The following is a 14,231-nucleotide window of genomic DNA, read 5'->3' as shown; positions in this document are numbered from 1 at the left end:
TGCACTGGTATTGATACTATCGATATTTAGACTGATCCGTCCACCTCTGGTATCGGCCTACAACACAAAGTACAACACTTTACAGAAAACTGTTCCAGCTGCATCCCCCCCCCCCCCCCCCCCCCCCAGGTTATGAAGGAATGTGAGAAGAACCAGATGCTAACAGCTGGCGATGTGCAACCCAAACATAAACAAAAAACCCCACCGAGCATCACTAGCAGCGCTCCATATGCCAGGAAAAGCAAACAGACAGAGAATCCTGATAGAAAAAAAAAAAAGAAGAGGGCCTTCAGTACCTGTTTGAAAAGATTGACCAACAGCCCAGGTAGAAAATATTTTTCAATTTCTATTTCAGAATATTGTGCAGCAGCTCTTGCAGAGACTAAGGTTAAGATACGTAAGGTATTGTTAAGCGATTATTTTATAATTTTACTTCAAATTCCCAGGAATAACACCACCCAGATTACCGTGCTTACACTTGACTGATGCTGTGTCAGTAGTATTGGACTTTAATGTTGCTCCACCTTGATAATGTCATTCTTCACATTAGACTCTGTCATCAGTGACAGGAGCTCATTGGAAAAGAAAGATGGAAATTCCCTTCATTCTATCTGCACTAATAAATGCAGCTAAATGCAAGCTGCCATCACTAATAAATCACTCAGTATTTTTCTCCTAGACCATTAGAAATATTATTATCACATGTTTCCTTGAAATGGTGAGATATAATTTTGATTCTCTCTCACAGGCCCACACTTAACATGACAATGTTTGCATTTAACAGTCGCATTAAATGGTTGGAGCTAACAGAAAACCATTCTTCCAAAAATACATCCTTTCTTTGGTGTTTTGATGATCTTAAGAATTCTGCCTGACACACCAGCCTAAAATCTCGTTAACCTTTAACTGGCAGATTTGAAACATGAAGATATAGCAAACAATCCATGCCATTATCATCAAACCACTGCCTGACCTCTGATGCCCTGGAGACGGGAGAACCATCTTTGTGATAAAAAAAGATTTAAAAAGGACAGTTATCATTGATGGAAATGTTTCATCATAGGATAAAGGTGATCACCCAGGGCAACTCTGTATCGATTTGCTGTGACCACTTCTCTCTGAAGAGACAAGTGGAAACTAAAACATGGCAGCAAAATACCATCAGCAGATCCCATCACTGTAGGGGCCAAACATGCTGGACCACAGTGAAGGATGACGTATTTGACCACATCTCCTTTCCCCACATCTCCACTGAGGAGTAAACTCTTACATGTGCATTTGTCTTTGTAATGAGGCGTTTATGCATTGCAGCTTTATTAAATATCCTTCTCTATTTAACTCTTGATGGCTAGTTTTGCTGAAGCGTACTGCACTGACCTCAACACATCACACAGATGCAGTGTACATGTGATCACAGTGACAAACCACAATTTCTGACATCAATTAGGTACAGTCATCAAAAAAATAGGAGTTGGTTCACATTTACTGACATCCTTCCTGTAAATCTAAATACAGAGGCCTCTGCGGTCACAGCTGCTAATGGAAAAACTATCCAGCTGAGTAGTTTTTATGACTGAAGCTCATTTCAACCATGCCCTTACAATGAACCCTCGTTCAAAGTCGCTTAGGTCATCCTCATACTGGGCACGCCAGCTTTAGCAGTGGAAACACATGAATGCCTCCACGCCCCCCTGGACTGCACTCACGCTGTGTTTAACATTCCAGGTCCACTTTTGCTTTAGTTTGGCTCTTTCACCTCCAATGTTTCACTCCACTGCTCTTCTTCCCCATATGTCTTTATCTCACACTTAAAGGAGCAGCTGAACCTTCCCTTCTCTAACCACACAATGTGAGTTTCTTGTATTAATCTTGTTTGATGTACTTTTTGGCTCATTTGTGTCCATTGTTGTCCACTCATACTTTTTTTAGCCTTGTTACTATTTAATGCGCTGGCTCTGTAGCGGTGTTACATGGACTAATTATTGAATGTGATCTTTTTCATTGTGTTTTTTTGCAGATTATGTGACTAGCCCAATGCAGTACACTGCTAATGAGGTCACACTTCAAGAATAAGTTCAAATCTGCTCATATTTCTGGCTTGGTGCATCTTTTTTTTGGGTGGGGGGGGGTCTAAGTTCTCTGTGAAAGGACCCCTGCAGTCTCAGTGCAAGTCGACGTGAGGGTTGTTTCTGCATAGAATCAGCACCAAGATCAATCCATGTGTGACAGTGGAGTAAATGAGTGGCCCAGCTGGAGCATTTCAATCTTGGGGATAATCTCAGATCATTTGATTGCATTCTGCAGGTTAAACACCAATTTCACCTTTTTTCTTGGAATAACCAATTACTGTGAAATATAGTTACGCTACATGCAGGGAGGTATACGGTGGGGAAAGTTTTTGGTCCAGTTTTCCACACACTCTCACGTCCTCATGTAGCCTTCAAAGCTCATTAAAGGCTTGTTCAGACATAGGGTCTGTTTAAAGGGTCTTTAATTAGCCGGATGACATTTACATTTCTGCTCTCACCTTATGGGGCCAGATGCTTTGAAAAGGATAGGCACTAAATATGGTACCATCACGGATCACAGGAGAAAAAAAATGAAGAGACATGGGTCAGATTCAAAGCTTAAAAAAAAAAAAAAAAAGAAAGAAAAAGGAAAAAGATAAAAGGAAAAAAAAGAGAAATGGCCTGTCACAAAGGTGGACTTGTCACTCCTGACAACCCGCTGAAATTAAGGTAAGAGAGACAAGGGATGGGAAAAAAAACCCTTGGTAACTGACCATTAAATGATCCGTGTGTGTCCGTGTGTGTGTACTCAAGATTTTCTGATATCGTGGATCAGCTCCACTGTAATACAATTAGAGATGTTCCAGAAACGTAATCAGCAATAATTTTCCTTTCCAATGCAATTCTAACAAAGAGAGATCTGAAATATACTCCCTAAAAATCAGTCTTGGCTCAGTATAGTCAACATGAGTCTGGCTTTATTTCCAGAGTTTTTATCACTTGTTTCTATTCAAACATTATTACATTGTTACATTCTATTCAATGTAACAATGTAACAATGCGGTGCGATTTCATTAGACGGCAAACAACCTCCTCTGTATTTTAAAAGCTAAAAGGCACACACAGAGAAACTGACTATAGAGAAACGCAGCTTCAACATTAGCAAGAAGGAATAAAGAAAGAAAAAGCTAAGGAATCAAAACCAACAAGGCAAAGTAACAAAATGATTTTTTTACAAAGCCTCCCATAAAAAGAAGAGGAGTAAGAATATGATAGTCAGTATTTTTTTCTAACAGCTGCAGTCAGAGCTCATAAATAATTCATGACTGTCTCCAGTACACAGGAACAATCAGTATTTGTTGTGACTAAACACTTCTCATGAACACTAAAACAAATAATCTCACAACTGAACTCCAAATTTCTGTAAACCATGATTATCACATGATTTAACATAATTATGTATATTGCTTATTGCCTGTTTAGGGCACTGAGAAGATTGCTTTCTTCCTACGTCAAGAAACAGCTTAACATTTAAATAAGGGATACAAAGCTCAGCCCTTCATCATGGTCGGTCTGCTTTGCCCTTCACACCGAGTATCCTACTCAATACAAATATTCAACCCTTATTGGGATCAACAGCCTCTGACTCGTCGATTGCAGCATAAAATTTATTGCCCAACCCGGATGAATTATTGTATTTGTGATTTCCCCTTAGGAAGGCGGCGTGTGGAAAAGTGATCTCTGCTGTGCATGTCTGTGTTTACAGATAATTACCGTTTAACTGAAAGGCATTTTAAACATGACATAAACACGGATCATCTAAATGTTGAAAACCTGACAATAAAAAAAAAAGGAAAAATAAATATAGTAATAAGAATGAGACTATGACTCAAAATATGCTGAAAAGCAGAGCGACACTTTGCGATACCAAACTATAGATGGTTCTGGCGCCACTTAAAGGTGTGCACAAGCTGGACATCACTGAACTTCTGATGAGTATGCAGCTGCTGTAGCTTCCTTATGGTCATGTCTCAGCAGGAAAAAAAACAACAGTTGTTTACTCTACAGCACCTCTCGCTGTTCTCTTAGCCAGAACTTTTGTTCTCCATGTTTATCAGTCTAATAACTTCACAGCAGGAAGGAACAAACACTGGCAAGCATCTTAATAACCAAAAATCAAAAAGCAGAAAGTATTTAACCCAAACAGAAAACACAAAAAGCACAAAAACCCAACTGTGGTGATTCTGAGGCTAAATCTGAAGACGTGGCTGCAACAAACAGTCAGTGAAGTTAGCAAAGAATTAGAAAAGCATAATAAATGTTTGAAATTGACTTTGTATCAAGATCGTGCCCTTTTACTTTATTCAAACTTTAGTCACACTTCCAGGCTTGCTCATACACTTTGTACGCAGCAACAATGGGCATTACAATACTGTAATTATGCTTCCACGCAGCACAAAGACAAGGCGATTGGTACATCAATTTTCTTTCATCATTGTAGTTCCAATAATAACAACAGTGACATGTAAGAATGTGTTCACCCCGTCGTGTTGCTGGTGTCCCCATTCCTCAGAGACTGAGGGGTCTAAGAGCACGGGGTCACAGCACAGAGTGTTTCATGGGAAAAGAAACAAAAGTACAGAGACATTCCAACTAAATAACAACAGACCTAACTAATGTGTTGTCTACCACCTGCCTTGTTTCAATTAGATCTGGGAAGCCAATCCAGCACCAGCTAGGTTTCCTTTGATGAGTATTCATGTGTTCTTAATTTGGTTTTGTGTCGTTTACTTTGTGTGATATGTATGAGATGATTTGAGCTGCTCAAAAAATGTTTTTACAAGTAATTGTTTTACTAGAAATATGAGAAAGAACAGTGAAATTTATGTAGTTGAATCAATATTTACTTTCAATAGTAATACAGCTTAATTCCCGTAATGACCTACAGATCTATTATATGTGACTGTTAAGGACTTTATCTGAAAGGTGATTTTCTGATGTTTTGCACTGCTGATTTAAAACTAATTACAGATAAAGGTTAGATCTTTACAAATAATCTCCTTTTCAGAGGACTCACAAAGCTCTATTCATTAAAACATTCCCACAACAGGATTTTGCCTGAAGTTATTAGTATCAGTGCAGCAGCATTTCCTCACCATGGGTGAGCAAAGTGAATCAAGCTTTTTGTGAACAAAACGCCAACAAGAGGTCCTTTTTTCTCTTTAAATCACACCATTTAACACATTTAAATATATAAAAGTAATATTTTCAAAAGCCCTCTGAGTCAAATTGCCAGGTTAGTTTGTGCCACCACTGCATGTCATCAACTTTCATCTCCTCTCTCTCTCTCACACTTTTATCTTGTCCTTGGTCTCTATGCTTTTCCTTTCTTTTCTCTTTCCCCATCAGCCTCCAACCAGTCATGCCAGATGGCTTTTAAAACAAACAATCAAGATGTGATTGAAGTCAAACATCCAGGGGCTTAACAAAAGTATTGTATTAGCTATTTAGAAATAAGAGCCATTTTTGTACATAGTTCCCTGTTGTCAGGGGCTCAAAAGTAATTGGACAATTCTATGACGAGCAGTTTCACAATGAGGTGAGGGCAGCTACCTCGTTATTTTATGACAAGTTAAGCCAGCTGTGGAGTTGTGGGTGTTGCATTCGGGATCTTTTCACTGCAACTCAAACAGTCGAAAGAGTTGTCAATAAAACTAAAATATAATAAAATAAAAAGTAATTAACCTGTCAAGAAAATTGCAAATATTTCATGAAACCTAGACAAGTCAATGAGACTCTCAAAGAGGTCTGGCTTATCCAGATTGACAGGGAGATAAATGTAAGGAGAAGGAGAGCGCTCTGAAGCATCACATCAAACATGGTGGCATCAATGTTATGGTATAGGCATGTATGGCTGCGATTAGAGTTAACTGATGATGTGAGCACTTTCAGAAACAGAAGGATGAATTCTGGAGTGGACGGGGCTCCACTTTCTGCTCATATTCAGATAAATGCTCCAATGATGTTTAACAGTGCAATTTGAACCAAATGACTAAGATTCAAAATCTATGAGGGACGGTACACAGAGTCAAAACTACAAATGTTGTGTCATTGCTTAAATACTTGACTGATATATATATTTTTTACTTTCTTTACAGGTTGATCAAATCAGAGAGTTGACTTTAAAATGAAGAGCCACAGAGCCCAAGATGCACGGCCTTTGAGTCCAACATTTAAATGAATACAGAATTCAGAAATATTTTTTCCTAATATTCCACATTTGATACAAAAAGTGATTGTTCTGAAAGTAGCAGAATATGCTCAATGTATTCATGCATTTCTAACCAAAGCAGTGAGTTTTATAGAACAACATTTTAACCCTTGTAGCATAAAAACTGTTCCAGAGTAAACGGTGCCACGGTCTATGAGAAACATAGAGAACAAGAGAAGAAAATACGAAAGAACATGAGGAAAAAAGCAAAAAAGAAAAACAAAGGATCGCTTAGCCTAGAGCTAAAAATGCTCTACATAACAAGTCAAGCTGATTTTACCTTACGCTGCTAAGAGATATTAGACAGCCTGCATCCGGAGGCAAGTTCCTCTTGCATTTGATTTTTCATTTTCCTGCCTGACTACAATTACCTTCCCTGAAGCACAAATTAAAGATGCTTCATGGGTAACGTCAGCTTTTTACACTGCCTTTCTTAAAGGAAAAATCTAACAATGGAAATAAGACAAATATTCATACAGCTTTGCCAGAAACACACCTGTAACATGACACGTCTTTATAAATCCACTATTTATTCATTTATTAATTTGAAAAGCTTGATGCTACTCTTTTAGTAACCAAACTCACACAAATTATAATATCATCCTTTAACATGCATTATAGAGAAATGTACTCCTGTAATCGTGCCTGTGCTTAAATGCTTTTAGATTTGGCTATTAGTATTTTGTGTTTTGACGAGAGGCAATATTTTGTTTGTTCTCACAGATGAAATACAAACGACCAACAATTGATCAGGGCTGTTGTCTTAAACACCACATTGGTTACAATGTATGAGCCGCACAGGAGGAGGGAAAAGGAAGATTAAACAAAGACAGAAAACAGAAATGGCAAAGGGGAGCATGTGATAGCCGAGCGCGGTGCGGGTGGAGCCGAGGTGGTGCACGCCAGGAGAGACAAATGTTTTGAATAATTGAGCAAGCCTTTTCTGAGAACTCAGTCTCCTTATCAACTCCTCTTAGAATAACATGACACCAAAGCTTTCCTCTAATTGCTGATCTTTGCTTTTCTCTGCAGATATTGCTTACAAAGGCCTCTGTGAACGTTAACCTGAACGTTACAGTGCACACTGCAGTGGAGGAGAGAATCACGAGACACAATTACACTTTTACACAACGCACACATTTATTACAGGATGAGACAGCTTAAAAATTTCAAATTAATTCATTTCTAAATACCCGACCTGACAAAAACAAAAAAAACAAAAACCTAAACAATTAATTCCATTGTAAAAAAAAGAAAAAAGAAAAAAAGTTTAAATATTGATCAGTTCCTAAAGTTAAATATCAGAGTTCTCTAAAGTCATGTTTAAGCTTAAAACTGCTACTAACAAACTAAATTCAAATGCTTTCGATTAGACCAAATCGCACCAATATTTTTTTTTTAACTTTATTTGTCCCTCCAATTTATTCTATTAGTCTGTGATTGCTGCAATAAATGTATTTTATCTAAGGAATAATGTACGAATGGTGAATGAAAAAGATAAAAAGCCTTGTCATATGAAAAAACTAATTTAGCATAAACTTAACCCCCCCCATGTTACTAAAACTATACAGGTAGGAGTAAGACCTTTGATGCACGGATGCTTGGTGGATTCAGAACCCATTGTTGCCATGTTTTGATGCACTGAGGTGTCATTTTTAAGAATACAAGGAACAACGTGCAGTCTTGCGGTCATCAATGTTATAATCATCTTATTAATTTCTATAAAGAGTTCTTTGAGATGCTGCAGTGGTGTCACTCATGCAAAGATTTGTGTTACCATGTATTTGTCAAGTTGCAAATGTGGACGAAGCCTTGCTCACAAAAACCATCAGAAATGAATTCAAACTTTTCCAAAACAACTTCCAAACCGAGACCATCCTTCATGCACATGACCTCAGTCCACTCATTCCCGAGCCGTACACCCGCCAGCTTTGAAGTGGACTGGATGAGTAGTTGTTGGGAAATGTGAAAACATAATAAGACATCTTCCTTAAATTATTAGCTAGATGAAATATTCTACAAATATTTAAATTATATATATATATTACCGCTCTGTTTCTTTGCTTCTCTCCTTCTATTGCGCCAACATGACTGAGATTTCTCTCAGTCTATGGATTGGCATGTTTACTGATGAAAATGAAGACAGATTGCTGCATGAGGAGAATGATGAGGAGAAACTGGGTTTGGGCTGGAAGAAAGTTTGTGTGTGATGGAGAGGAAGCAGGAAGTGGGACGCATAAGAGCCTCCGGAGACTTAGGTAACCCCACACCACTATGTTTGGTTTGTACAATATTCGACAGGTAGCCCACTGAGCTTGAAACAATGCTGATTAAGCACAACTGCCTTGGGGAGTGAAGACAGTGCTGCGGTAATGTGAAAGTACAGAGAATGCTTAAGTGCCTTTCAAAGGGAATACTTTAGGACACACAGAGATTGAGAAACAAATTGCAAACACTTGCAGTCTCCTCTCCTTCACACTAAACCACCTGAACCCAACAACGTCCCTGTCAGAGCTTCTTTTACTACACCAGTTCATCTTTAAATGTGCTGGTGTAGTAAATTTAAGTGAGACAGAGATTTAAAAACTTTTATAACTAGAATAAGAACCAACTTTTTTTTTGAGGTTGTACCAAAGCAGTTTTTAGAGCGGGATCAAAACAGGCTTTCTTATTTTCTTACCAGGAGACACTGCCAGCTGAAAATGATGCAGCTTATCCTCATCTGGAAAACTGGCTTTGCATGTGCCTGGACACGAACGATGTGAGGAAAGAGGAAAAAAAGAGTCATTAGAGTCAGATAATAAAAACAGAAGCATATTTGCCTTACTGGCAAATAAAGGCATTAAAATCTAAGACATACTGCAATCTGTTCTAACCATAATGTTGATACCGCCTTAATTTGGTGCAGGATTTTTGCCTGTCCCTGTGGCACCATATTCCCCCCTGGTGTTCATGGACAGGTACTACACTTAAAACTATAAAAGAACTCCTCCTTTCATTTGTTTTACTTGCACACTTACCAGTTTTTCGATTAAAATAATAATAATAAAAATAATAATTCCTTTATGTCTTAAAATGACTCCAGACTGCCATCTTCACATTCACATTATATATATATGCAAATGAGCCCCAGCAACATATATAAGTGGTCACTATTGGCTTTGGTCACACACTGTAACACTACTCTGTGCTGCACAATGGAAGTTATAATATCAGAGTAATGCAGACACACACACGAACTAGAAACTCATTCTGAAGAGGATGATCAAATTATACCGGGCTGGCTGCCAGTCAATGCATCAGAATGTTAATATAACGTGTTTCACACATTGCTCCCTGATTAGAAAAGAATTAATGAAACCCTGGTTGTCTGAATCAGTGTCATTAAAGAGCCTATGAGAAATAAAGTGCTCTGCTTGCTCTATGAGAAGATTGCATATTGCATTTAAATACAGCATCAAATTTTTTACAACCTTTCTTCACCTCAAAACATGAAAATGACGTCTTAAAAGCTGCACATAAAAACTTACATAAATGGATCAATAACAACAATAATAATTATTATGTGATGAAGTAAACAGCTACAATTAAGACATGTTTATGAGCGTAAACCTATAGAGAATAAAAATGTCTTCACTGCACGGTGGATGAATCCCAGCTTTCACCTGGACAACAAAACTGCACTCAGTGAAGCCCATCAGTCACGAGTCCTCCTTGTTTTTTTACATCTGATTTGCTTCTTATTTCCCCATCCACCTTCTGTTTAACATACTGCCTTTAACAGGCAAAGCTCTCTGCTTTAAGTGATTCCAAGAAAGTCACAAATATAAAAGTGAAAGACTGTGAACACAAATCTGTCACTGTTCTTCACACGGGTGTTTCTCACTGTGTTCACAGCCGGTTTAATGAATTCATACTCTTCGAGGTATCTTAGCGTTCATACTGGGACGTAAAGAAAGGATACGTAGTGGTCCATACATATTTAACAAATGAGGTTTGAACACTCGGGAGTTCCTAAAACAGACAGCACTTTGCATCTAAAAAAAAAAACCCAAACAAACAAAAAAACATTGATATGTTTTGATAAAACATTTATCATCCAGACAACAATATAAATCACACACATTTTAAATTTTCTGTAAATTCTGTGAATCTCGGGCACCTCGACTTGAAGTATTTTCAGCTGAGCGCCATGTACCTGAAGTCGAGTGTTTTGACCGATGCATGAAAAGATACATTTTAGATACAAGTTGTAACGGCCGGCATTTTCTTTGTGAGTATTTATTACGGGAAAAAAAGCTTGTTTTAACGTTTAAGGTGTATTTTGAGCACCTGACGGCTCTATTTTGCTTTTCATCCGTAAACTCGCTCCGTACTCTTTTACGTGACTCTTGAGTAGGTGGTAGGGGACCGGTTTTCTGCATAGATTGCATAGTACAGTTTTCTGGTCCGTGTCAGACTTTTCATAACCAAACCATGTCCATGCTACAGAGGTAGCCCCTCATTTAGAAATATGGTCTTTGATTTGTTTTGACTGGTCCTTCTGTTTCTGTTATACTAACATAGAGCCTATAAAACAGGAAGCTCCGTTCTGCCGGAGGTTTCTTCCTGTTAAAAGGGAGTTTTTCCTTCCCACTGTCCCCAAAGGGTCATATGATTGTTGGGTTTTTTTCTGTGTGTATAATTGTAGGGTCTACCTTACAATATAAAGCACCTTGAGGCAACTGTTGTTGTAATTTGGCACTGTATAAATAAATAAAATGTAATTAAATTGAAGGTTGCTGATTGAAAATGTAATAATTAGATCTTTGTAATCAGCAGATTGGATAAAATCTTATTGAACAAAACAGATGCTGAAAAAGCTCAACTTGGGGAGATAATTTGCAGTATAAAAAAGTGAAATATATGTTATTCCAATAGTGAGATGGAAAATCACAATAAAATTGTATCTCGAGTGAAGTATTGAGGTAATATCGTATAGTGGGAAGTCTGGTGATTCCCACCTCTAACATATATTAAATCCTAATAATGTTTTGACACATAAGCCCGGTTTCCATAAATAAAAACTACTTTAAAAAAGCACTTTGCACAGAACATTATTTTATCATTCTTTAATTGTACAGCACAGGTTGCAGAAACATGAATGCCTCCTGCTTCACACTGCTGTTCATCTAAGAGCCGCATGACCTCACAGCAACTGTAGTGATTGTTTGAAAAGCAATTTAAAGAACTCTCAGGTTGTCATATGAGGAAGAGATCAAATAAGCTGCGAACACCTGCTGCAGCAGCGCCTACGTCCAGCAACTACACACTAGTGCTTTTTGGGGCTCTTTGAATTGGGTTTTAAATTTGAATCCCACAAAAACATCTTCTAAGAAAGCCCATCAGTGGTGTTACTTTCCTATTTCCGTGTGCATGACACATTGTTCATTGACCCTCAAGCTACACATCAGTTTCATCAGGCCACAAACAAAAACAAAAAAAGAAGCAACCTGGTCTGAGCCACAGCAAGCATGATGAACTCTGCACTTGTGCATAGCCGTGACCAAAGAAGATCTGATATACTGAGGTGGAAGTTCCCAAATTAAGGCGGGTGCTAAAATAGTAGCCAAGGGTAAAGTCTGTTTGAACAAATACCTCCCCTAAGGGCAGAAATACAGCGAGCAGCAAACGTCTTCAGGCCTGCATCACTTTTGTTTATATTTAAAGACATAAATCACTTGCAGCTTAACACAGAAACATAAGGTCGAACTCGACGAGCTGGCTGAAAATGTCTCTTATCATTTAAAAACATCCACTAGTCTGTCATTTGGACTAAGTAGTCTTCCATGAATCACTCATTTAACAAACATTTTAACCATGAAGTAAAAATGATCGTGTTACTGGTTGTTGCTGAATAACTTTGTGGCAATGTAATAACGGCTTAAAGTATGGTTACAAATAGCTTTCACTTAACATTAGCAAAGCAATTTGTCAAAAACAGAGAACGTGAAGCACATCAGAGGCTTAGTTTTTCTTTCCTGCCTCCTTTATACCATAACTGAGGAAATTAAGAGCCAGAAGGAGACTATGAGGATTTATGGCAAATTAGGCCAATTACTCAGTTGTCAGAGTTTCAGCTGCTTTTGACTGGCAGAAAACGTGGAGCTGAAAAAAAATGCTGTGTGTATGAAAGTGCAAGTACTTACTAGGAAGATTGGCTTCAAGTTCGGCAACTTCTGTTGGCAGAAAATAAGAACGAGTGAGACAGCAGCAAAAACACAAAAAAAAAAATAGGCTGAAGAATGAGGCACAGTGTGATATCCTCATACACAAAGAACTCCCACTCCCACACTGGTGTTTTTATAATGAGGTAATGTTTTAGTAGCTGCACTGTCAGGAAAGTTTCTCTGCATAAAACATAAAGTCTAATATGAAATTCATGCACGAAAAAATGTATTTTACATACGGCGCAGTGTAGCAGAGACACACGGCAAGTAACACGGTGGGCCAAAGTAGGAAAAAGGAGACGGGGAGAGAGAAGAGCAACGCAAGAAGGATAAAAGGTTGTTTTGTTCTCGCTGCCAGAGGGCGAGGTCGGGCTGAATTTTTAAAAGCGTTCAGGGTCTGTTGTGTTTTCTCACTACTGACACACTTTTCACTCCTAATTTGTGTCAGCTGGTTTAACACCTTTACCTCCCGGAAAAATACACAACAAAAATACCCGTTGTATTTTTCTTCTCTGGGCAGCTGGTGCTGTTGGTCGGACGTGGCCTGCTGAGAATTTTTACTTTGGTAAATATGCTCTTTGAGATGTGCATAGTCTAATAATTAGGTAATTCAAGGAAGTCGCTGGAGTTTCATCTGTTTCTGCACACAGAATGTGTGTACACAGTAATCTACTTAACAGCTCCCTCGGAGATAACGCCGGCTTACTGTTTTGCCTAAGGAGACCAACGATGGGCTTTTATCAGATTAAGAGTAGCTCACAGTAACAAACTTTGGCCAAAAGTCAAAGTCCTATTCAGATTTTGAAAAATCTTTAATCCATCACCTACAATTTAGGTCACCTTTCCCCAGCTAAGAAAAGCTAAAAGAGACTCCTTCCTTCTGGCTGAAGGTGGGTCTCTCTATATAACTAATATGTGTAAAAACATTTGTGTGAAGTATGTTTTTGGGATGGTTGGCTCTAAATCACCAACTTATACGGTCATGCATTCAACTTTATTTTGCGTCTGTAAACATGATATATTTAAACTATAAAATACCAAAATAACAATAATACAACAAGGACATGTGCAGCCTTTATGTTGGAGGGCTGGCACATGTCTTACTACAACAGTTGGCCTGAAAAGCGTTTTGTTAGTGGAGGTGAAGCTTCAGGAGTGTAAGACCAAGGAAATAAGAGTCTGACAGCAGACTGTAAGATTACATGTTTGATAATAACGTCAGACAAATGTGAGTGTGAAAGTTATTTCGAGGCTATTTTCTGTGTTGAAACACAAAATTATTCATTGATCAAGAAACCAATTTGTTTACATTTCTTGGGTTTTATTGTGTTGTCATGAGCTGCAGCTGCTGCCATTATTCATGCATGTTTGACTGGCAAAGCTGTCACCTGCTGGGAGTCCCAAAGGGAATGGCATTTGGGTATTTCGCCACGTGATGCTCAAACAAAGATTCTGACTAATTAGATGTATTACCTACAACTAATATTTTAATAAAGTTAATTTCCATGATTCTATGCATGTAACATAAAGAAATAAAGAAAGATCCCTTTGGAGAGATCATCTCTGTGTGCACCTCTGGGCGGCGTCCTGCTATTGCAGAGCCCTCACTGGAAGCCCCATTTTAACCACTTGCACTCTTGCCCTACGATGTTCTGGATCTACTCTCTACTGTGGTTTTCAAGCCTTCTCTCTTTGAAGGCTGCAACTTGTTCAGAATGCTGCGGCTCGCCTTCTTACTGGCAC

At 38.4% G+C, this 14,231-nt stretch overlaps 1 protein-coding gene across 1 annotated transcript in view; it reads right to left on the bottom strand.

Moving 5' to 3' along the window:
• The window catches only part of ube2f (ubiquitin-conjugating enzyme E2F (putative)), a 50,527-nt gene that overhangs the window by 30,110 nt on the left and 6,186 nt on the right, over positions 1-14,231 (bottom strand). Inside the window, exons 3-4 of the mRNA XM_006793676.3 lie at positions 12,468-12,497; positions 8,960-9,025 (exon numbers count right to left, since the gene is read on the bottom strand). Of these exons, the coding sequence (XP_006793739.1) occupies positions 8,960-9,025; positions 12,468-12,497 (96 nt within the window). The remainder of the gene's footprint in view (positions 1-8,959; positions 9,026-12,467; positions 12,498-14,231) is intronic.

Source organism: Neolamprologus brichardi, chromosome 16, assembly GCF_056152115.1.
Source record: "Neolamprologus brichardi isolate AB-2024 chromosome 16, ASM5615211v1, whole genome shotgun sequence".
NCBI classification, from domain to species: domain Eukaryota; kingdom Metazoa; phylum Chordata; class Actinopteri; order Cichliformes; family Cichlidae; genus Neolamprologus; species Neolamprologus brichardi.
Note: the sequence above shows the minus strand (reverse complement) of the source record. Positions and strands in the feature narration are given on the sequence as shown.